Below are 26,125 nucleotides of genomic sequence, written 5' to 3' on the forward strand. Positions count from 1 at the left end.
GTATGACTCATAGAATAATAGCTTACTGCAAAAACCTCAACAAACATAATTTTTTTTTTCCAAAGGATGATCACAAACCTGTTATCTCCCCTAAGCGCTGTATATATGACTAGTGTAGTCAGGTACTCAGTTTCATAGTGACACATTTGTGGTTTTAAGAACACATATTGTTTCTAAAACAGACATGAATGTGTAATGCTTGAAATCAAGATTTCAGGATGAAGAGACCTAAGGTATGAGTATGTTCCTTATGGCAGTCTGGCATGTAGGGAAAGGTCACTGGAAGTGTGAAAGTTAATGATCATTTGTTGTCAAAAGAGCTCAGATCTGTTCTGGGTTGCTTATTCATGTGTATATGGAAACCACAGAGAATATTAAAGAGTTAAGGTAGACAGAAATAGGGGTGCCAGGATGGCTCAGTCAGTTGAGCATTCGACTTCGGTTTAGGTCATGATCTGGCAGTCTGTGAGTTCAAGCCCCACCTCGGCTCTGTGCTGACAGCTCAGAGTCTGGAGTCTGCTTCGGATTCTGTGTCTCCCTCTATTTTTGCCCCTCTTCCACTCGTACTCTGTTTCTCTCTCTCTCAAAAATAAACATTAAAAAAAAAGGTGGGCAGAAATATTGTGAATCAGCAGTTAAATTTATTTGTGAATTATGGGGAGAGAATAGGAGAGAACTATGTAGCTGAATGGCCTGAGATCCAAAGTAGGTTCTAGCTCTGTATCAATCTATTGTTGATGGATCGATCTATCTATCTACCTATCTATCTATACCTACCATCTCTCTCATCTTTGTATCTATCTAATGAAGACTTGGTTTGGGAGGAGGAAATAATCCAGAAGTGCCAGTAGGGAACCATTTAGTTATTGACCCATCTTCCTCGCTGAGGTAGAATGGATATGAGAGAAAAATTGGCCGCCAATTGTTAAAATTATTTGACAAGTGATTTTCTTCAGGGGCAGCCAGAATTTCTTAAAGTTAGTGTGCGTGGATTACACGTTTTTATAAGAAATGGAAGGTGAAGAGTTTTTTGACCAGAAGCAGGATTTCCAGAGGTCATTATGATGGGTTTGAGTTAGAAAAGAATGGAGATTGAGTCAGAGAAGGAAATATGCAAAGCAATATAGGGAAAGTTGGATTTCATAGGGTCACATAGGACAAAGGAATTTGTCCAGATTGCTCCTTAGAGGAGAATGGACAACTGTGTTTTGCACTGTGGTGTAATACGTTTGATAGTTAGAGTAAGATGAGGGAATACATAGGCAGACTTCACCTGGCAGAATGGCATCTTTGAATTGTTAGCAGTGTTAAAAGATGGGTATATTGGGGCGCCTGGGTGGCGCAGTCGGTTAAGCATCCGACTTCAGCCAGGTCACGATCTCGCGCTCTGTGAGTTCGAGCCCCGCATCGGGCTCTGGGCTGATGGCTCGGAGCCTGGAGCCTGTTTCCGATTCTGTGTCTCCCTCTCTCTCTGCCCCTCCCCCGTTCATGCTCTGTCTCTCTCTGTCCCTAAAATAAATAAACGTTGAAAAAAAAATTTTAAAAAGATGGGTATACTGAAACATATTAAAATTTTAAGGGCTTATTATATCTTTTAAGTTTATTTATTTTTGAGAGAAAGAGAGAAAGAGACAGAGAGAAAGACAGCATGGGGAGGGCCAGAGAGAGAGGAAAGGGAGAATCCCAGGCAGGCTCCCTTCTGTCAGCGCAGAGCGGGTCTTGGGGCTTGAACTGACCAACCGTGAGATTATGGCCTGAACCGAGATGAAGAGCCAGTGACTTAACTCATTGAGCCAACCAGGTATTCCAATTTTCAGAGTTTATTGGAGCAAAAGTTGATTTGAATCCAGCAATGCCAAATCAGAAGTGGTTAGAAGCACTCTACTGAGGGGAGCTAGGGGAAAGCTTCTATAGAGAAAGGAGAGAGCAAAGTAAGGCAGGAAATCATTGATTCCCTGTAGCTTAACACATCCTATTTGTGACTGGTTGTGAGTTTTGAAACATTGAGGCATTTACAGGCCTAGATTTTGGGTTGTTTACATAGGCACCAGGACATTAGAGTCAACTCCGTCTAAGGGCTTCCTTGTTTAGAGCAGCAAACATAGGGTTCTTAAAGTGAAATAGTGCTAACAGCTTGGAAAATCTACTCTTTTGGCCTCTCCCTATTTCATAAAATAACCACCCGTGGAATTTAAGTAAGCAAAATCATTCCCTTGTGATTCTGAGTTTAAATAAGCAGCTGTATTGAGTATATTGATTTAGCACTTTCTTCATTTAGATTCTGTCATCTTAATAAGCTGATTCACATTAGGCATGCATATTAGAATGAAATATTTCCCTAATGTGCACACATGCCAACTCTTTATTAAAATAATAAAAAGAGCTACTTGTTCACAGGATTTAGATTATTACGTTATACATATTTGACTTAAAATGCTATTTGCTCAATGACTACCATATGTGAATACATTTACGAAATTAAATAAAAAGCAAGAATAAATAAGACTAGATATTTTTAAGCTATCAGGATGGGCAGGGCAATGATGTTTTTGCAAACTTTGTACATACCAATTTTCTTTAGAAATTATTAGAGCTGTTAGATAGGGAATGGACAGTTAATCTTTATTTTGAGTTGATAAAGCCTATTACAATTTTAAAGGCTTTTTAAGAGGTTCTGGTTTCTAGTCAACATATTTATTTACCATAAGATTGGTAAGAATTGTTTTGTCTAATGGATAAAAAGCTATTTTGGTGGGAACAAACTAAATACAAACAAATAAGCACTTGTATGGCTAGAAAAGGGAGATAAGTGAGAACTTCCAGGAATTGCCATGGTAATTAATCCTATTTAACATTTAAAACCACATAAACTTTCTGGTATACAAAATAAGGCAGCAGAAACCAGGTATTTGACTGAGAATGGTAGTAGCAAGGCCAGTAGGTAGATCTTAGTAGTACTGGCAATTTCCTTTGAAGCACTAAAGATTTCAGAATAATAATAATAGCAACAGTTAGCACTTAACAGAAAAGTGAGGCCCCTAATTGTTGGTTTGGGTGCAGCTTGGGGCTACAATTAAGAAACAGTACTTCTAATTCTATCTGGAAACATTAGTAACTAGTTTCAAATACTCTTTTTTTTTTTTTTTTAATGTTGTTCATAATATGCACAAGACAATTGGAAAATTAAAATTTTGCCTTAAAAAATTTAAACATATCTTTTATAGCATCTTTCCTTTAGAATGTTAACATGCTTTTAAAAATTTGGCATTCATATTCAGAGAATCCCGGTGAGCCATATAGGATGCCTTCAAAATAAGGTATTTTTTCTTCCCACCACGGATTGAATAATGTTATCTCTTCCGTGAATTTTTCAAAAGAATTCATGTTGGCCCTATTGATTTTTTAAACGTTTTCTAATGTGTTACGGATGTAGGAAACCTAAAGACAACTTGAAAGATGTAATTAATTTTTATGTGATCCTTTTCTTCTAACACACCTATTGTATGATAGCATCAGTTATATATGATTAAACAATTATAATTTGTAATGTTAGTTTTTTACTCTCTGTCCTTTCACCTTATTTTTAGAGCACTGTTGGCAATCTGTAATTATTTTATTTAATTATTTGCTTGTTCCCACACATTCTCTCTAGAAAATTAACTCTATGAGGACAAAGACTATGTCATTCTTTTTTACTATTGTATCTCCAAAACTGTAGCACATTTCTAGGCACATGTCAGTTGTTAAAAAAAAAAAAGGAAGGGGGAAGGGAGATAAGGAGAGAAAAAGGAAGTCAAATAGGAGATATTCAGAGAACTAAGTAGTAGGGAAGCCAACCCATAGTGAGTGTATGGGAGAGGCTTAAAGATAATGCCTAAAGATACATATTTCTAAAAAAAGTATATTTATTTCCTGACCCTTAGGTTTTGATGTAATCTACATATTTGCCAAGTAAAGACTGAATATATTGTCTTCTCCTCAACTTCACAAATGTGATGTACTTTCTTTAAAATGGAGGAACACTGAACTCTGATCTACTAAGACCACTGTGATTGTGACGTGGTCATGATTAGTTTGAGGAAAAATAGCTTGCAAAGGATAAGGAAGAGCTCATCCTCTGATGAACGCTTGAAATTTTGAGTGGTGTATCTTTTTTTTTTTTATTTTTTTTAACGTTTTATTTATTTTTGAGACAGAGAGAGTCAGAGCATGAACGGGGGAGGGGCAGAGAGAGAGGGAGACACAGAATCGGAAGCAGGCTCCAGGCTCTGAGCCATCAGCCCAGAGCCCGACGCGGGGCTCGAACTCACGGACCGCGAGATCATGACCTGAGCTGAAGTCGGACGCTCAGCCGACTGAGTCACCCAGGCGCCCCGAGTGGTGTATCTTTCCATGAGTTTACAGTTGCTGTTTTTCCCTGTTTCCACCAAGGAGAATAAAGAAAAAGATACAGAATTGGAAGATTCTACTTCATTGTGCTCTTATGCCCTCATGCCCATAGACTCATTACCATGATCTGACTTGAGACCATCAAAATTATGGATATGTTATATCTCTTTTATGAGAGTCAATATAATAATCTTTGATTTCCAAGTCATGATATATTCCTGGAAAACCAATATTCATACAGGGATATATATATATATTCATATATATATTTATTGCAGGGAGACAATCCTCTACACCTACCTCTGGCATTTTCCTTTTTTTTAATTCCAGTTTTATTTATCTTTAAATAAATTGTTATCTGACATACTATATATTTTACTTATATATTTATTTGTTCCCTTCTACTAGCATATAAATTTCACAAAAGAGGATTTCTTATCTTGTTGGCTATTATCAGAGTCTAGGAAAGTGTCTGCAAATAGTAGATTTTCAAAAATGATTTGTTGAATGGATACCTGAATAAACAAATGAAGCAGAATAGTTTATGAAGGAGAATAGTTTAGTTTGGGGAGAGACAGTTTTTTTGTTTTGTTTTGTTTTGTTTTCCTGTTTGGGGACAAAAAAGAATACAGTATCAAAACATTGAATCATTCCTGAGTTATAATTCCTCATGAAACTTTGACAGTTCTATTACTTTGAAATTAAATATGTATCCCTCTGGAATACTGTGTATCTGAGCTCCCTGGATGACATACATTCTTCTAATACTTCTATTTTGTCACACTGACTCTAATCTCTGTGGAGCATTCATGTAACTTGATTTTTGATCATTAAAGAAAGTGAGAATCTTTAACTTAATAATTATTATCATTATTTTAGCCTTAGAGAGTTCACCAAAGCATTGGTAAATTTGGAAAACATACTCAATATTTTACAATAGATAACAAATAAAATTATGAGTCACCTCCTTGACTAAAGCTTTATTGTAGGATACTTAGATAACATTTGTGCGTCTGGCTCTGTCATGATCTCTAGTTCAGAAATAACATGAGTGTTTTGAGGAAACTAGACTGGGAAGTTTTGAAACCCAATGCCAGAAATAAACAAAAGAAATGCAGGCAACTATGAAAGCCCTACAAGTTTGGATCCTCTGTTCCAAAGAGTGCTTAATGTATTACTGTGCACTTGGGAAGGAAATCTGCTTATTTTCTATCATATTTTCTTTTTTTTTTAAGTTATTTATTTATTTATTTATTTATTTACGGGTAGAGGAGAGGGAGAGAGAGAATCCCAAGCAGGCTCTGCACTGTCAGCCCAGAGTACCTCAGGGCTTGATCTCATGAATCATGAGATCATGACCTGAGCCGAAATCAAGTGTCAGATGCTTAGCTGACTGAACCACCCAGGCACCCCTCTATCATACTTTCTTGCAGACAGTCAAACATGATCAAAGCTCTAGTTATTTAAACCCATTTCTCCATGCTGGTTAAGAAGTCTTAGGAAAGTACCCTCCTCATTTGGAATACACCAGACTACTCAGCTCCCATCAGGAATTCTAAAGGGGAGAAGAAGTAACTAGGAAGTATGTTTTTAAGTAGGCTGTTTTACTGGCCAAAAAATGGAATAAATGAAGAAAATATATACTTGAACTATTGATGATGAGAGACAAATCTCCTGTCTCCTATATATGGGCATGGTCCAGTACAGGTGAAGAGGGTTTTTTGTTTGTTTGTTTGCTTGTTTGTTTAGAAAATTTCCTAGCCAGAACCATTTGCTTTTCTAGGACACACTAGTTGAAACAGCAGGTCCAGCTTAAGTTGTATAATCATGATCAAATCAAGATCAAGATCAAATCAAGATCAAGGTAGTCTAGTCTTAAGCCAGCATTCAGAAAAAAAGGTAGAAGTTCATTCTCTTTGTCTAATTAGACATGATTTAATCTGAGTGAACTATTAAAATAGAAAATATGAGACAAAAATGATGAATATTTTCTCCAGGTTTTTCCATCTCCTTCTCTTTATGAACATGTATGAGAATAAAAATTACTGAAAAATATTATTAAAATACCTGAATACACCAAGCCTGAGTGTCACTGCATCCTTAAAATTACCATTATGCTAGCATTGCAGAACTTTAGGAAGAGCATAGTGAGGTAAAATGAAATATGCCACACACCCCCACTACCACCCAGGGAAAGTCATTTTCCATGATCTAACAAATAACAGATGGAGAATGACTGAGAGCTCTGTTGCCTTCTAAATAGAAAAGCAGTATTAGTTTTCTCATTAGGCTTATAGGAGAAATGGCTTCAACCGTTAGGTAGTTTTGTTAATCCCTACAGCTGGACTATGCAAAAGTGTAGGGCTTAATACTCACTCTCAACAATATCTATTTATGTGGATCAATTAAAGCAGATAAATGTTTTGCCTATTTTCCCCCTCCAAGGCAGCAAACACCGGCTTAACCAATGAAATGTGAATATATAACACAAGAATAGAGAGCCCAGTATATTGTAGAAGTTATATTTAGCAACGTCTATGTGTCATCATTGCTAAACCACTCAGGTGGCTACAGAAGAGGGCCGGAGGCTCTAGTGATCCATATGCTAAGCTCCATCCTCAGAGATACCTCTATAGCTCATCCGCACTCAGGCAGAACTGAACTTTTAACATAGAAGTGTTCCCCAAAGGGTTATTAAAAAAATAGTCAATAGCATCTGAGAATCTTTTGAAACTAGTATCACTGATGTGCTATTGATATAACAAAGAAAGTCTGGATTCACACTGTGAACACACAACAGAGCTTGTGCAAGTTGGCGTGGAAATCTGCAGTGAATTATTTGAATAAAAAGCACATTATATTTAAAAAAATCATTATTTTTAACTTAAAATGATTACCTTTAACTATGTGTCATATGTTGTCTTACATCTAACTATGTGTGTATGTGTGCATGTATATGTGTGTGTATGTGTGTGTGTATACATGTCAATAAATATGATCTTCACAATAGCCATAAGAGATAAATGTTACTACCTTTTCTTCCTAACTGAGGAAAGGTTAAATAATTTGCCAGAAATTATTGAGCTATATTAAGTGCCATTGGCAGGTGCAGAAGCCAGAGCTGGCTGACTTCAGAGCTTGCATTTTCTAATAAATGGCACCACCTTTAAAAAAAAAAAAAAAAGCACACACTACAGGCACCGGGGTGGCTCAGTTGGTTAAGCGACTGACTTTGGCTCAGGTCATGATCTTAGAGTTCATGAGTTCGAGCCCCACTTTGGGCTCTGTGCTGACAGTGAGGAGTCTGCTTGGGATTCTCCCTCTCTCCCTCTCTGCCCCTCCTCCACTTGAGTTCTCTGTCTCTCAAAATAAATAAAACTTAAAAGAAGATGAAAAAACACAACTATAATGCACAGCTCCAACAATGTGAAATACTGTTTCTGTATGTGAGAGAATGTGAAAAGCTATGGACACAGCTATGCAGCCACCCAGATGGATAGGAATGTTTGAAAAATCTTGGGGAGCTCTTTTATGTGAGACACAATAGTCAAATCAGTAGAGTATAAAAAAGCTACTGCCTCAGTCCATAGGACAGAGCACAGAGAAGAAAAGTAGTTTGATGATTTTTCTCACCCACACTTGGATGGATTTTCATCATCAATTGGTGCATTAATTCTCTCTGGCTCCTGGAAACAGTCATTTGCTTAATAGCTCTTTTGTGACCGAGGGAGTTAATGCACAGTCCCAAATGGCTTAACTTCCAGCTGAGGAGGAGTTTGGGCAGAGAAAAAAAAAACAAAACATCTAACTTCATTTTTCACAAATAATTTGAAGATGAAAGTTGGAACAAACGATCTCACTATTTTTGTTGAGAAAGAGCCCTGTTTTCTTTTGACAGAGGTCACTGAGACGTAGGAGGCAATTTTCATGTGGAGATATTTCCTTGAGTCAGTATAAATGGAGCAAAGAAAATGAGTGAAATACAAAATGTCCTTGTAAAGCTCAGATTTTCTGGGACCTACTATGAGATTTTTGTATTAGAAAGTTTGGACAATTCTAAGTACCTATCTTAACTTTTTAACTTTATATCTTTGGAATGGTTCAAAATAATTGTCCAGTAACTGAAAATCAGGATTTTTCATAGGTTCAGTTCTTTGCCCTACTGCAGACTTAAAATGACTGCAGACTTAATAATCACTAAGTGATTATTATGTATGATTAATTATGCTATAGAAATGTTAAGACGGTTATAATTGTATGGTTATAATTTCCTTGTTCAGGTGATAAAACAGGAAGAACTTGGCAAGGATCTTTCTGATTGTACTTTGTATGATCTACTGAAATACGATGATTTTAACTCTGACAAGCACCTGGCTCTTGAAGAATTTTATAGAACATTCCGTGAGTATAATATTCATTCTCTAATTCCTCTTCGTTCATTTTCCTGTTTCTTTACACAATCCAGAATGTTGCTTGATCTGAGAGTACAGGCTGTTTTTAAATTAAGAGAAGTGGTGTAAGTAAGATAAAGTGCTGAAGTGTACTGAAACATATGTAAAAGTTAAGGGATGCAGTAATCCTAAAATGAAAAGCTGGAAATATTTGATAACCCTGGATATCAGTTCTTACTGATTCTCATTGAAAATGTGAATTCCACAATGCTGTTTTTAAAGTTTGGGGGGAGTAGTAGCACTTGACTAGTCTTCACTGTATATCAAGAACAATTTAATTATTTACACAGTGACTTTTTGTTTTTTGTTTTTTGTTTTTACACTATAGGGAAACCAAGATAGATTAATAGATAGAGTTTGCATATATGTTAACAATAATTAGCATAACAATGGAAAATTGTATTTATATTAAGGTACTTTGGAATAATTTATGTATGTTTAAATTGCTTAAATACTTCTTAAAATCGACTATTTATGCTTTATAAAGCATAAATATACTTTATATGCTTTATATGATTTATGATTTGTATATGCTTTATAAATCATATATGAAATATGATTTATATATGCTTTATAAGTCACCAAAGAATCAAAGCTCAACAGGATTTAAGTCAGCACTGAAACCAGTATTTTTTTCTATCTTCTATCTTCAATGTTATATATATGCACATTTATATATTGCTTTCAAAAAAGACAGGAAATAGGATATGTACTTGATGTAAAAAGATCTCTTTTGAATTATGCCTCTTCCACATATCAGTGGTCTGATATTACGGAAATTACTTAAATTCCTGAAAATCCATATAAATATGAATAGTAATGTTCTTGTCATATGATAATTTTATATTAAAACATTAAATTAGATTTTATGTAAGTTTTGATAAAGCAAAATAATATATGTGAAATAGTTGCAGGTGATGAAGCTTTAAGCCAAGATATCAGTATGCTCTTCAGATGTAATTAAATTGCATTTCCATTTTCAATTAAAAGGCAGGATAGCAAGATGCAGAGTGACTCTATAAACAGTTAACCCCTTAAAAAATGTCACAATCAAGGATAGACACCTTTCAAAGACAAAACAGGAAAGCAGCATTATTATTCTACGTTTGTAGGAAGAAATTGAAACACAAAGAACTTAAGAACTAAGTGGCTGAGTTTATAATCAAAGCTATGTCAGACTGTGAAGGCTTTGTGTTTTCCACTAAACCACTCTGTAATAGGAATTATTTTGTGTACTTATGGTGGCAACGAGAAGATATTATGGTTTATCAGAAAAGAAATTATATTTATATTCTTCTATATCTATATTACATTAATATTGTCATATATTAATTTACAAATACCATATATAAGCTAGAAAGAGATACACATCACAGAAGGGACTACATCAAATATTAAGTAAGTTAGAATATAATCTCATTTGGGAAATCATGAAGACTTTTTGAAGGTGGTAGCAACTGAATTAGTTTCCAGGATGAGTGGATATGGACTTCGGACAATAAAAGATAGGAAACTGGACAAAAAAGTATAGCATAAATAAAAACTCAAGTGTATCACATACCAGGGTATTTACGGAAATTAATTCAACTGTAAGGTCTGTTCCAGTATTGAAATTCTATGAAAATATATACATTATTATTATTATTTTACTAACTTGTTTTTTTAAACAATCAGTCTAATCTACCAGCTCCAATCTCTCACCCTTCTACTAGGCGGATACTTGGATTTGACTAAATAAAAGTAATTGAAACTTGTAGCAAGAGCAGAACATATTTTTAATGGCATGCAATTTATCAAGCATCAGTAAGATAATTAAATAGATGTTTGTGAGAATTTTTATTAAAAATATTGTTGATGATGAAATGGTGGAGCTAGAAACTAAAACAATAAAAATAAAGTAGGAATATATGTTATTTTTATGACAGTACAGCAAAGACTGAATAATGATCCCTGGCAATATCAGTAAATAAGAATCTTGTCTAGAATGCTGCTGCTTACCCTATCACAGGGAAAAAATGATACCATGTTTTGAGATATGATTTGATGTTGCTAAGGAAGGCAAGGTAGATCAGTATATTGTTCTGATAAAGAAAATTTTGCAATTCAGAAATTTGTATCATCAGTAAAAGCATTCAATAGAGAAATAATGAAATGTTGTCTGTGAAGGAGCTAAAGTATACTAGAAACTGTTGAAGTTGGATGGAAAAAAATCTATATGATTTGGGTTAACCCTTAGAAGTGACAATTTTATGGAAATTATATATAGTAAAGGCAATGAATTTAATGAATGTTATAATGTTTCTGCCATGAGGTCAAAATTATGCATCACACCCAAGGTCTACATTTTTAATATTCTGAGTCATAAAGAGATATTAAGTTATGAAAGCACTTGGCAATCAGCAATCATATTATGAGCTTTTTTTCCTTTTTGTGTAATTGCAAAACTATCCCTTAATAATGATAAAATAATGTTCATGTAGTCATTTAGAGAAGATAATGTTTTTCTAAGTAATGCTGGAATTATATGGAATATTTTAATATTCTTTGTGGTCTTACCAAGCAATTTTCTGGAAAGTATCACATTTTCAGTGTTGCACCTTGCTTAAATAGGTCATCAGACTATATAATGATCCCTTAGAGGTAGAAGAACTAATTTGTGTGGATAGTGTCTAGATTAGCAAAAAGTATTTATACTTCTTGAATAGAAAACATGCATCTATTTCTTTCTTTCCATCTATTATAATACTTTACAACTAAACCCAATTTGGTTTTGTGAAGTTTTGTGGCAGGCTTTTAATAATGGCATAATTTCAAAAAGTCTCTGCATTATAAAATACTAAGGTAGTGTCATGAATAAAAATGTGTAACAATAGTGAGAAAAGCAATCTATTCGAAAATCATGTATTAAGTACTTATGTGTATAGAATGCTGTGATAGTTAAACCAACTTAGAAAGATTGTTTTCTTTCCCTTAGGAATATATAATCTCAGACAGACAATGATAAAAATGACAGATCTAGTAAGGGTAAAATAATCTTTTTTTTTTTTTTTATATCCAGAATGATTCCTCCAGATAACTCTTAAAATGAAAACCTAGAAAACTAAACAGTCCCTAAATGAATGTTCAAAAGAATAAACGAAGTCGAGAGAAGTTAAAAAACAAAAACAAACAAAAAAAAACTTCTCTTAATCCATTAATTATTTACTGGTAGATACAAGAATAGACAGAGTTGCATTTTATTATTCTTTCTGCCATAGTATAAAATGGAAGAAAGTAGAGCAAAATGTAATGTGCAAACAAGAAAAGGTTAATGATAAAAATAGTACATTATCAACCATTATAACACTAGTAAATTGTTATTACAGTTGGTAATAAGGTTTTCTGTAAAATAGCCTTTTTCCCCCTTTTTGGATAAGAAGAGGGATTATTTTAATATTTGACAATAGGCATTGGATGCTATCCTTAATTTTTCTCCAGAAATTTGGGTATTATTAAAAAGATATTTAAAATAAATCCTCAGTGTGAGCATCAAGCATTCTGAACCATGCATTGTTTTACTAATAAATTTGGAAATCTATTTTATGGGGTCAAATAAATTTTAAATGAGGTCAGTGACACAGTTTTGAATACTTAGAGGAAATACTAAATCCTCTGGTCAGATGGCAAATTCTTTCACCCGGGCATTTTGTTGTCTTGAATAATTTCAGTTAAATGTATAGATTTTTCAGTGCAAAGGTTTCTTATAGAATTAAAAATGAGTAAACAGTGCCATTATTGACCATAAAGACTTGAATTAACATATGAGAAAACAGCACTTTATTTTCTTCGCACTCAAAATTAAATTAAAATCTTTGTTTGATTTGCATGGAGCACTATATTTTTGCCTTAAGTCTATATAGGTAAATGCAATTTATTTGTTATCAAACATGACCATACACTGAATTGAGGCATTTAATTTTCATAAATGATACTCAGATAAATATATGTTTACCTATTTTTGCAGTCAAACTCAGTTAAGATAATAAATTTTTATTAAATGATTATTGGTTTTAGGAATTAGTTGTTTTTATTTCTAGCTAACAAAAAGTGGTGCAATTGGCTATCCAGAGAAAGAATATTTGTTTAGAATGCTTTCTATGTACTTTATTTTCTGAGTTAAATTATAAATTGCTCTGACTATAGTGCTAAGTCTTAAAATTATATGAAATGAAGAGTTTGCAATTCTGATAGATTCTTAAAATTCTATTAAATGGTTACGTGTTGCAGTTCCTAAAGCCATGTATAAGTCCTTCAAGATATGTATGTATTCTAATAGTTCAAGTTCTAATGTTACACTTAAATAAATCTCTATCAATTCTAAATGATCTTTATGTGTGGAAAGTTCCCTAAAGAAATGTGCTTCTACTAGGCATGAAAAAATTAGTTTTTTGCAAGCATAATGCATCAACTGTGAGCATTTATATTGAAACTAATTGTATAATAGCTCTCTCTCCATTCTTAAAAAGAATAGATAATTAGGATTCTAAAATTTTAAAATACTAAAAAAATACATGGCACAGTTATTTTAAATTACCTAAGTATTCATGATTATATTTAAAATGTCATATTTCTTTATATGAAACACTTCTTAATGGAATATAGATTTGATAATGACATTATGAGGAAAAAATCATTTTCTAGGAAGTCACAATTTCTATAATAAAAATATTACTTATTGGAACCATCTAATAATCACAGCAATGAAATATGAATATTATATTAATATTTATAGATTTTAGGTCATTAGTATATAAAAGACATTTATTTGAGAAAAATAACAGAGTTTAGTGAGAAGAATTAAAACTATTACAGTAATATGGGTTAAAGGTGAAAGGGTCAGGATTAAAAGAGAACAGTAATAATACAGAGAGGTGGTCATATTTGGGCAGTAACTTACAAGCAGAATCATTTCAACTTGAGTGATTACATATACATGAGATAGAGACAGTAGGGTCAAGGATAATGTCCAGCTATCTAGCTTGCATACTGAGGTGAACAATGGTACTATTCATTAAAGTGGGGCACACAGTAAGATAAGCAAGTTTGGGAACATATACTGAGTTGGATTTTCAGCATATTGGCATATTTACATAGAAACATGTGGTTGGAGAATATTGTGGCCTAGATCTCAAGTAGGAGTTCAGGGACACAAATAGAACTATGGGGCATACAGTTAAAACCTGTGCTGGCAGGTAATGGGGTACCCAAGGTGAGTATGTAAAAACAGAAGAGATGAGCAAAAGAGCAACAGGGAACTAAAACTTAAAATTAAGTAATGAAATTAAAAACCAAACAAACAGGGGCACCTGAGTGGCTCAGTCGGTTAAGTGCCTGACTCGATTTCGGCACAGGTCATGATCTCATGGTTCATGAAATCAAGTCCCACCTTGGGTGTAGAGTGCACAGCCTGCTTGGGATTCTCTCTCTCCCTCTCTCTCTGCCCTCCCCCACTTTCTCACATACACATGCACATGCTGTCTCTCCTAAAATAAATAAACTTTAATAACTTAATGAATAAATAAAAACAAACAACAACAACAAAAACAAAAATGCTTAGAGAAATAGGGAATAAACCAAAGGACTATGTATTTATAAAACTTTACTAGAATTTGTTGATGAGCAATTTCCATGACTGAGTTCAAAACAAGAGATATATGACAGATAAAGAAATGGCTACCAGTTTTGATCAAAAGGAGGTGTGGGTGACTTTGGTCACAGCACTTTCAGTGGAGATGTAGGGGTAGAAGCAAAAGTTCTGGTGGTTGAGAGGTTAAATGTAGGGGAAAAAAGTAAAAGAAAAAAATGTGGAGGAAACTAGTGGAGCACACAAGCATACATCAAGTATATATTTAGATCAAATCCAAAATAGGTAACTCGTATATGGTTTTAGTAGTTAACATGATGGTTGCCTCTGGAGGAATTGGTGGGTGATGGGGTGAGAACACAAGGTGAGAAGAAGGCTTTCATGGTACTCACAGCGTTCTACTTTTTAACCTCACAAAAATCCTACACTCATTTGGGAAATTCTGTATTAGACATTGCTACACCTACTATAGCATAGGCCCATGTACAGATCATTGTAGTATGAGACCTCACAGCAACTTAAATTGCCTAGCACATGGGGGAAATAACTTTTTTACTACATACTTTGATTAAAAAAATTAACTCACTTGTTTGTATACTTGTAATTTTCTATGTTAGAGTTTATAGATATGCCCTGACAGTTTAGGTAAATAAAGGTCAGCATCATTCACTTACACGTAATTTCCACTTTATGTTCTAAGTTCTTTAGACCTTTTAGGGAAAGGACTGTCCAAAATGATTGCTGAGACCCAACCTATAGACACATATTGCAAAAGGACAGATTTTGTCCTAAACGAGATAAATTGCACATACCAACTGTTAATAGGCAACAGGTAAAGCAATACCAACTTGAAGTTTAATTTTAAAAATAATGAAAGTCTTATGTTTTTTTTTTTCCATTTGAAGATGACCCTTCCCTCCAGATTGCTACGATTATCTTAATCTTTTGTAGCTAGTGCACATTTATGTTTCTCCTTTTACCTATAGCCTCCATAATGATTTCTCACTGGTAGTTTTCTCATTGGTAGCCTCCATAATGATTTCTCACTGGTCACTTGCTGACCTAACTACTTGGAACTCATAAAAGCAGAAATCGGTATTTTAGCTTCTCTTTTATTTCAAGTGAAAACCTCGTATTTATTTCTTAAAGTATTGACTCTGTGTCATATAGATATTGAGAGTAGGGCCTTTTGTGATGCAAAATAAAATTGAAAGAAGAAACAATAAAATAGAAATTGATTAATCGTTCTTATTTTTCCATGCTGTACCCTGTCTTGTCAATCATGACTTAGTGGATCTGACTTAAAATTACTTTCCTCTGACTTCAGCATGGTATTCAGCAATAGAGTTTGCCTAAGGCTGTTTTGGACTTTCAAAATCATTTCTGTAATTCATGGGTACTTTGGCTTTGTTAACCCCGTGTTCTTTATACTAATTTCTCAGAAACTCCTTGAATTGAGCCTTGCGTTGTGCTTCTGTGGTTCTGAACTCTATCTGGATGGCATCTTCTTCATAATGGAGTTCTTGTGGAGGTCGCCAGCTTCACTGCTGCCCCAGTGTCATTTGGGCACGACGGTGTTGCTGCAGCCTGGCATCAAGGCCTTAGCTTCAATTTACTGTATCTCAGGGACACCTGGATAGCTCAGCCAATAGAACATAGCACTGTTAATCTTAGGGTCTTAAATTCAAGCCCTATGTTGGGTGTGGAGCCCACTTAAAAAAAAAAATAGAAAGTATCTCATATTTCTGAACTGAGTTTCTACCAGTGGGATTTGATTTTAACTGGCTAAATCTTGTTCAATAATTTAAAACAATTTGAATGTAATGTATCATGTTTTAATTTGTAGCTGTTTTTGAATTCTCTAGTTAAGGTTAGTCTGAGAATGCATTTCATTTACATTTACCAGGTGAAAGTTTCTTTATAGGATTCTGCTCTGTCAAATGACCCACCATGGAGACATTTATCTACAAAGTGAATGTTATGATATATAAAACCAAGTGCTTTTTAAATAGATAAGATAATCATACATGTTTAGGCAATTAATCTTTAATTTTTTTTAATTCAAGGATTTGAAAGCTAGCACTTAGAAAACACATTTTTGTTAAATGTATTTTAATATATAGTTGTTATTACCTTCACATTTTTTTTTTAAACCAGCCAGAGGCTTATCCTCTTAGTTAAGAGAGTCCTATCACTTTCATACTGTGGTCACATGGCTATAACCAGATAAAACAAGAAGTTTTAAGTAGGCCTTATCAATAACATGTAGAAACAATAAGACTTAAGCTGTATAATATTAGTTTGAATCTATTTGTCTTGTTAAAAAAGAGGAAATGAATCAGAACAAGAGAAATGGAATTTTGAATTTTAATAAATTTTAAGCCAAATCACATATTAATAAAGTTTGGCCAACAAACTTCAATTTTATTAAGTACCATAATTCCATATCCTTTTTAACAATGACAATTTATTTTGGTTCTTGCAGTAGTTAAAACAGAAAGGCACAAAAGAGAAAATAGGAATCAATTTTAGTTCCATCATTTAGGTATAATCACTTTGATATACATATATGCACATATTTTATGAAAATGTGACTATATTAATATATCCTCAAGATTTACTTTAATTATTCCTAATTTTAATTAATTAGGGTAAGGTATCTCAGTATTGATTAGCTTAACATATTTATTAATGGCTTGCATTGTGTGAAGTTACCATAATTATAAAAATTATAATCATAACACTCCATTTATTACTATTACCAAGCTATTATTTCTCTTTGGAGACCAACATTGTCCATTTAACATATAATACATGCAAAAATGGTAGTCATCCTAGAAACGTTTAATTTTCTAGCAGTCACATTAAAAAAAAAAGAAACAAGTAGGGCGCCTGGGTGGCTCAGTAGGTTAGGTGTCCGACTTCAGCTTAAGTTATGATCTCTAGGTGGGTGAGTTCAAGCCCAGTATCTGACTCTCCTTCCAACACAAAGCCTGTTTCAGATCCTCTGTCCCCACCTCACTCTGCCTTTTCCCTGCTTGCACTCTCTCTCTCAAAAATAAATAAACATTTAAAAAAACGATTTAAAAGAAACACGTAAACTTGATTTTATTAACACTTTATTTATCCCTATAGACCAAAAAAATATTATTATCACAACATGATCATTATGAAAATGAAGGAAATATATTTTCGTCTCTTCGTATCAAGTTTTAAAATCTAGCATATATTTTATTTTAATTTATTTATTATATTGTACTCATTTTTTAATTTTATATTTTGATTTATATTAGGATATTATACAATTTTCAAATTAACAACAGAATATTTTTAGTATGTGATTTTGAAGCATAACTAAATATAAATCTAGCATATATTTTACACTTACAACGTATCTCATTTCTCATTTTGGACTATCTACATTCTGAATGCTCAGTAGTCATTGACTACCATCTTGGACAGTATTATATTACAGTGTTAAAATCTCTACCTAAAATTCTATTCCAGTGTTTCTATAATAAAACTGTATTTATTCAGGGACAACATAGGTGTGTATGTAGGAAATCTACAGATTCTATCTATCATCCATCTATCTATTGATCTATTTTTTATGATTAAAGTATAATCGGCATACAATGTTATATTAATTTCAAGTGTACAGCATATTTATTTGACAATTCAGTTATTTTGAATAGGAGGTTAAGCACATATTCTACTTGTAAATAAAAAAAACAGAGTATGAATTTCATGCTAATATCTATTTATCAGGAAGCCAGAAAAGTACACATTTATAGGATAAATGTAGTCATCTAAGCAACATAATTATATCCTCAACATAAGTACGATGTTTATTTTAAAAACATAATTCAATAATATATATTTAATGCCACCCACCTTAAACCACTCTCTCCCAAATGTGTTATCAAAGGATCATTTAAATCATATATCCTCTGCCCACAGTTAGCACCTTAATTTTTTTTTTCTGAATTTTTAATAATCTCATTCTTAAGGTCTATTTTTCCCCTCTGATTTAAATTTTTTTTCAACGTTTATTTATTATTTTTGGGACAGAGAGAGACAGAGCATGAACGGGGGAGGGGCAGAGAGAGAGGGAGACACAGAATCGGAAACAGGCTTCAGGCTCTGAGCCATCAGCCCAGAGCCTGACGCGGGGCTCGAACTCACGGACCGCAAGATCGTGACCTGGCTGAAGTCGGACGCCCAACCAACTGCGCCACCCAGGCGCCCCTTTCCCCTCTGATTTAAAACAAATGCACCAATCATATACATCTTCCAGTGAGAAGCTGTTCAATCTGAGAATGAAAGGTATTACTGAGTGAGTTTAGTCTAACACTAAGCAATGAAACACTTTCAAAGAGCCTGTAAGACCTTATGCACCACAAGGATTAATGTTTATATTCATTTTTTTTGAAGTATTAAAAACAGCTCTGGAGTACTTTTACCTCTGAGAATCCTAGGGGATTTAATGCACTACACTGAACATAACCCAATATTCTTTGATGCTTAGGAGTTACTGAAATATCTTGTAGTGCCTCAGGGTCACCACAATAAAAGAAAAATGCATGTACATATGTAAGTATTTATTGTTAACAAGGTATATGCCAAATACCTTATTAACACATCTTACAGTTATTCATTCCTGATACTTTGTATGGCAATTCCTTTTACAGATATTCCAAAACCAATAACAAATTAGTTTGTAACAAACACTTTAAGAATTGACAGAATAAATTAATACACATCCATTGTTATACTTTAATACAAGTAATTGATTCGATGAATATTACCTATATAAATTATATATGCCTGACACTGTGTTTAGTAATGCTCAATCTTTTGATTGTTTATTTTATTCAAAAGCAGTCTTTCATTTCTTAAGGAAATCCTATTACAACTCTCTCCTTTAGTTTATAATAGACTTATAATAAGTCTGTAGTAAGTCTTAGTATAAGTTTATAATGGACTCACTCTGTAGTGCTATATGATGAATGAATATTTAGCATAATCTATCATTGATATCATTAGCAGATTTTGGAATGATAATTTCTTATAAAATATATTTATCTTATAATTCTAATGAATATTCATTATATCTTTAGGTGACGATTTAAAAAATAGATCAAGGAGTACCTGGGTGGCTTAGTTGCTTAAGTGTCTGATTTCGACTCAGGTCATGATCTCATGGTTCTTGGGTTTGAACCCCACATTGAGTTCTGCACCGACAGTGGGGAGCTTGCTTGGGATTCTCTCTCTCTCCCTCTGCCTCTTTCTCTCTCTCTCTCAAAATAAATAAATGAATTTTAAATAAAATAAGTAAAATGAAAAGTAGATTGAAATTAAATAGATTTCTTAACAAAGAGGGAAAGGAGACATTACACCAAGTGCTGTTTAGCTGCCTGATTGAGGATTTTTGTGAGGCATGGAATACTATATATCATCTGCAATGTGCTCACTGGGTAATGTGTTCATCCTAATGGAAATTGTTCCTATAAAAAGGAAGGAAATTGCAGTAAACTTGTTACTGATCATTTAAGTAATGCAAATAGGCCCTTGGTGGTGGTGACCAGATAAGAGGGGGAAAAAAGCATCAATGATGTTTAAAGCATTATGGAAGCTACAGATTGCAAATCATCGTGAGAGGTCGTTTACATTTATAGCAACTGCCTGGAGGACAGAGTAGGATAACTCTTTCTTCTGACTGTTGCTATAATTGGTCATTAATTATAGTAATATATTATTAAATAAATAAGAAAATTAGACATTTTAGTATATGGTATATTGTACTTAGTCTATTCCTAAAAGATAAATATTTCCAACTAAACATAAAATTTAAAAAGACAAGATAGGATGAAAAAAGGGGAAAGCAAGCCAGAGAAGCAGACAGAGAGACAGACAGTGACATAAGAAAAAAGACAGAGAAAAGAGATTGAAGAAAGAAAGATGAAAGCCAGGCAAAGAAGAGTAAGTGTGGTTTATTTTATGCAAGTATTTTGTAGTTTAAAACTTAGCTGTGCAGTGATCCAGGGGTACACTTTTACATATTTCGATTAATATTTCCATTACAGTTACTAACTTTATACACAACAACCAACATGTGTTATACTCTTATGTGACATTCACAAGGCTAGTCACTACAAATATAACAATAGATAAGAAAGCTTTCTTCTCAACTCCAGGAAATTAAACAGAAGAAAACAATTAGAAAATAATATGGCATGGAGCAAAAGTGACTTGTATAAAATACAAGAAAAAAGAGGCCACTCTAAGGGATGGATTCTAAGCAGAAATAACTTCTGAATTAAGCATACCCTCATATAGGAGTTCTGGATGAGAAAATCAAACCATGTGCTTTTCTGCTAAGCAGAGCATATCAGCAAAGACTGAGGTGTGGGAAATTACAAGCAATGTCAGAGTTGAGGGAGATGGAGTGAAAAGGGGGAATTAGTCAAAAAAGAAGCTTAGGAGGGAACTAAGAAGAGCTACATTTTGAAACTCCATGAATGCAATACTGAGGAACTGAGATAATCTGTATAGTGGTAGGCAAGAAAGATACTGGTAGAAATATGGAATTGTCAGATCTAAATTTGGAAAGATCACTTAGAAAGCTGAGAGCAAAATGCAGTTAAGAAACAAGATTGGGCACATTAGTGCCGTCAGTGGTGAGTTGAAGTCAGTGATTAAGTTTTCAGAAATTTTACTGTTGAGTTGATATCATTGAAGACTAGGAAGTGGCCTATGGTGGGAACCTTTACACCACAGACATTGATGAGTGCTACAAGTTAAAGCCCTACCCCCAATTCCAAACCCACTCCAGCTCAGAGATCTGCATTGTTTTTGTTTTGTTTTGTAATATTTACCAGAACACTACTGACTAAAGGCTGCAATCCTCTAGTGATAAATTTTGAGAGACTGAACAAGGATAATTGGGTAATTAAGAGGGTGTTGATTAAAAAAATATGTATTTAAAAGAAAAGACCTAAAACACTAAGGCTGACAATTGCTAGAAAAGAATCTTAGAAGATACACATTTTGCAATCCAAAATTAGTAATAATCAGATCAATAAAATTGCTGTGATCTATAAAAAAGACATCTAAGAAAGTTAATTGGTGATAATTCTTGTTTTTTTTCCAATTTCAAATTCAAAAATATTCTCTTTATCTCTAGAAATCTTAATGTGGCATTTTATTGTAGTATAAATAATTTATACATGTGATGTAATAGATTTTTGACGATAGAAAGAAGTCATGAGCAATTTGTTACAAAATTTTTGACCTACTAAAGCATAAAAAGTATACTAGTCTTTTTTGTTACTGATGAAAAATGGAGATTGAAATGATATCAAACTAAATTAGATTAACAAACTAAAGATCTGAACCAGTGATTGCATTTAATTCGTTTCCATTGACACAATTCATTTTATTAGAATAATCTTTTATAAGAATTTCCTATGTTAGCAATTGAAAACTACCTAAGTGACAGCTTAACGTTTCTTTTAATGATTGCATCTTTGCTATAATATATGAGTTGGTAACATTTTCTTTGATAGCAAGAGTTTATCTTACTTCTATATTGAGTGAGATTATTAACTTATGGGTTGACACATTTCTCATATAAAGGATATTATTTTTGTGACGTCTCATTAAAAGTGCAGATTATTTTCCTGCCCTTTGTAGATATTTTGGCACTCAACTAAAAATCTATAATTAAATATTTAACACCTTTTAACTATGTTTTAACAACAAATGAAAGTGCTATGTACACCACTCCTCTATAGACCCACTTGTTATTATCACCCCATAGTGTAACTGAACAGCTTCATATTAATACCATGTTTGAAAAAGATTTCATATTACCACTGAATTCTTAGACTTCATAACTTAAAAAGTAGTACATTTTCACATAGCTACAGGTGTACAAAATAAACAGTGCCAGTGAAAGATGTTCATGTGACATTATACAGCTTCACTTAGTCTGTGTTTTTTCAGTCTTTGGGATTGATGAACTTTTTCATATTTTGATTTAAAACTTGACTCATCAAGTTATTACTTGCTGAAATATCAGGATATTTGAGACATTATTGTAGTTCAGGGAAATAGTAGAATCGATCAATTTTAATTGAGGTTATTCTTCAAGATCCAGCCCATGTGGTCACTTTTTATGCTGTTTTAGCAGAGAACTGCATTCTTTTCTCCAAAACCACTCAGTCTCAGTTGCTGCTAAATCTAATAAGGCAGAATACTTGTATCTGATATTTCCTATCCCTAATTTTATAGCTCATTTTATAGTTTGTGTTACATGGCCTTTTACTTTTTTCTTGATGCAGAGACAGCTATTCAAAAAATATTGATACCCCAAATTATGAAACTTTGATTCTAATAGTATATAACTATCACCATACAGTATCGATTGAAAGAGTATAGTTATATTTAGAAGAAATATAGTGCTAAAATTTTTAGTGTATATAAACTGAAAGAACTTATAAACAATTCATCAGGTTTTATTTCTAATTTTAGCTGAGACAGGATATCAGAGTGTTGAGAAGTGGCCTGTGCCAATTGGATCATTAAGAACTATTAGGTTTCTTGTAGGGACTACCAGAGACCTCAAATAGCTGGAGATGAATGAAGGCCTAATGTCACCTCCCTGGTAGAAAATGCTTGCTTTGCCACCAGGTGATATTAGATGTTGGTATGTATGGTGGAATTTGGCGTGAGACTTCCTTGCATCTTTCATCACAATTTCATAAGTAGAAACAGATAGGGACGCTGGGGTGGCTCAGACAGTTAAGCATCCAACTTCGGCTTAGGTCATGATCTCAAGGTTTCTGAGTCTGAGCCCCGCATCTGGCTCTGAGTGATGGCTCATAGCCTGGAGCCTGCTTCAGATTCTGTGTCTCCCTCTCTTTCTTGGCCCTCCCTCACTTACACTCTGTTTCTCTCTCTCTCAAAAGTAAACATTAAAATAAAGAAAGAAAAAATAAGTAGGAAAAGTTATAATTAGGAACTGAGTTATATCATCAGTGTTACCAATTCGTGTTATAATGTTATAGGAAATATAACCCAACATTATAATAACTGAAGAAAGGTAAAAATTGTGTCAGCTTTGACTATATTGATTCATTGGACCAAGAAGTATATATCCATATGAGTTGATGCATAATTATTTTTTTAAATGTTTATTTACTTGTTCCTGAGAGAGAGAGAGAGAGAGAGAGAAAGAGAGAGAGAGAGAGAGAGAGAGAGAGAGAGAGAGAGAGAGCTGGAGTGGGGGAGGGGCAGGGAGAGAGAGGGAGAGAGAGAATTCCAAGCAGACTCCACACTCTCAGAGCAGAGCCTGATGCAGGACTTGAGCTCATGAATCGTGAGATCATGATGTGAGCCAGGATTAAGAATCAGATGCTGACTGAGCCACCCAGGCACCTCTTGAAGGTATAATTAAATCACAGTTATAAAATTGTGGTGCAAACTGATTTCTTAAATTAGTTTGATAGGATTCTCAGAGAGTGTTATTGTCCAAAAAGTCTACACAATGATGTACTCATTCCTTATGCAGCTCTAACCATATGCTTTTATTACTCTTGATTGTAATGTGAACAAAGCATCTATTAGTGAAAGAACAGAATAATTTTTTTAATCTTGTATTTATCATATTCTTATAATAGTGATAGAATTTGCACCTGGTTGAGCATAACAGATAAGTGGCTCTGAATTTTTCAGTGAGCTAAGCAAGTAAATTTACACAATGGATTCCACTAGAAGAGAGAAAAGAAGCATATTGGACTCTAAAGAGTCTGCTACTTTTTACAAACCTAGATTTCAGCTAAAACATTGTATCAGATGCAGCAGCATAATTCTTCACCTTGAATAACTTGTGAATCTTATTATACTTATCTATCCATCCAAAAAGCAACCTGTGAATTTACAGCTTTAAAAGCAAAGTATATTTATATTAATTTTTATTTGTAAACATTTCTGAGGTTATGAAGGAAGATGTTGCAAATGTGGTATATTAAAGTATATCTGCAAGACATTCCATATTCATGATTTAGAAGACTTCACACAGTTAAGACGCCAATACTATCCAAAATGATCTACAGATGTGATGCATTTACTATTAACATGCTGACAGTGGGATTTGTTGTTTGTGTGGGGGGTATTTTTTTTGCAGAAATAGAAAAAAATCCATGCAAAAATTCGTTTGGATTTCAAGGGACCCTGAATAGACAACATTCTCTTGATAAAGAAGGAGAAAATTTGAAGTCTCATCCCTCCTGATTTTAAAACTTAATATAAAGTCATAGTCAAAGCAATGTGGTACTGGCCTAAAGATAGATACATGAAATAGAATGGAGAACCCAGAAATGAACTCTCACATACATAGTCAAATTATTTTCAGCAAGAACACCAAGGTCATTCAATTGGTAAAGAAGAGTCTTTACAACAAATGGTGTTCAGAAAACGGGGTATCCACATAAAATAAAATTAAATTAGATCCTTAACTTATACCATCTTAAAAAAAAATGACTGAACATATATGAATGGCTTAACAGTAAGAACTAAAACTATAAAAATATTTGAAGAAAACGGGGAAAAAGTATGACATTGGATTGGGCAGTGGTTTCTTGGATACGATACAACAAAATAAAAATAATGAATTGGACTTCATCAAAATTAAAATTTTTTGTGCATCTAAGAACATTATCAATAGGTTGGAAGGGCAACCCAAGGAATGGTAGAAAATATTTGGAAATCATTTGATAAGAAGTTAATATCCAAAATATTTAAGAACTGCTGCAATTCAACAACAAAACAATGACACAATAATTAAAAAAATGGGTAAAGTATTTGAAAGATATTTCTCCAAAGAAGATGTACATAGGCCAATAGGCACATAAGAATATGTTCATTATCACTAATCTTTCAGGAAATACCAATCAAAATCATCATGAAATACCCTTTCATATACATTAGGGTGGTTATTATTAAAAAAAAAAAAAACACAGGAAATAAATGTTGACAAGTATGTGGAAAAACCGGAAATGTGTGCATTGCTGGTGAGAATCTAATACAGCTGCTATGGAAAATGTTAGGTAGTCCTTGGAAAATAAACACAAAATTACCATATAATCCAGCAATCCCACTTCTAGACATATATTCACAAGAGTTGAAAGCTGAGACTGTGGAGATATTTGTATATCCATGTTCATAACAGTATCATTCAAAATGGGAAAGATGTGTCCATTGATGGATGATTCAATGAACAAAATGTGGTATATATGTACAATAGGATATTATTCAACCTCAAAAAGTAAAGAAACACTGACACATCCTTCAAAATGGGTGAAATTTGAGAACTTTATATTAAGTGAAATAAGGCAATTACCAAAGGACAAATATTGTATGCTTAAACTCACATGAAACATCCAAATCCATAGAGACAAAGTAGAATGGTCTAGGATGAGGGGAAAATTAGTAGTTGGTACTTAATGATGGGGTGGATGATGACGATCATCTCACAACAGTGTGAATGTATTCAATACCACAGAAGTATAGATTTAATAATGATTAAAATGGTAAATTTTACATTAGGTGTATTTAGTAACAATTTCAAAAGATAATAAAACTAAATATATCTGCAAAT

At 33.4% G+C, this 26,125-nt stretch overlaps 1 protein-coding gene across 6 annotated transcripts in view; it reads left to right on the forward strand.

The window, feature by feature from the left end:
* FSTL5 (follistatin like 5) overlaps positions 1–26,125 on the forward strand; it is a 795,291-nt gene that overhangs the window by 433,047 nt on the left and 336,119 nt on the right. For all 6 annotated transcript variants that reach the window (XM_040471352.1, XM_040471359.1, XM_040471338.1 and 3 more), the window contains one exon: positions 8,670–8,790. In XM_040471352.1, the coding sequence (XP_040327286.1) occupies positions 8,670–8,790 (121 nt within the window). The remainder of the gene's footprint in view (positions 1–8,669; positions 8,791–26,125) is intronic.

This window comes from Herpailurus yagouaroundi, unplaced genomic scaffold (assembly GCF_014898765.1).
Source record: "Herpailurus yagouaroundi ecotype Mexico unplaced genomic scaffold, PumYag 28, whole genome shotgun sequence".
Taxonomy (NCBI): domain Eukaryota; kingdom Metazoa; phylum Chordata; class Mammalia; order Carnivora; family Felidae; genus Herpailurus; species Herpailurus yagouaroundi.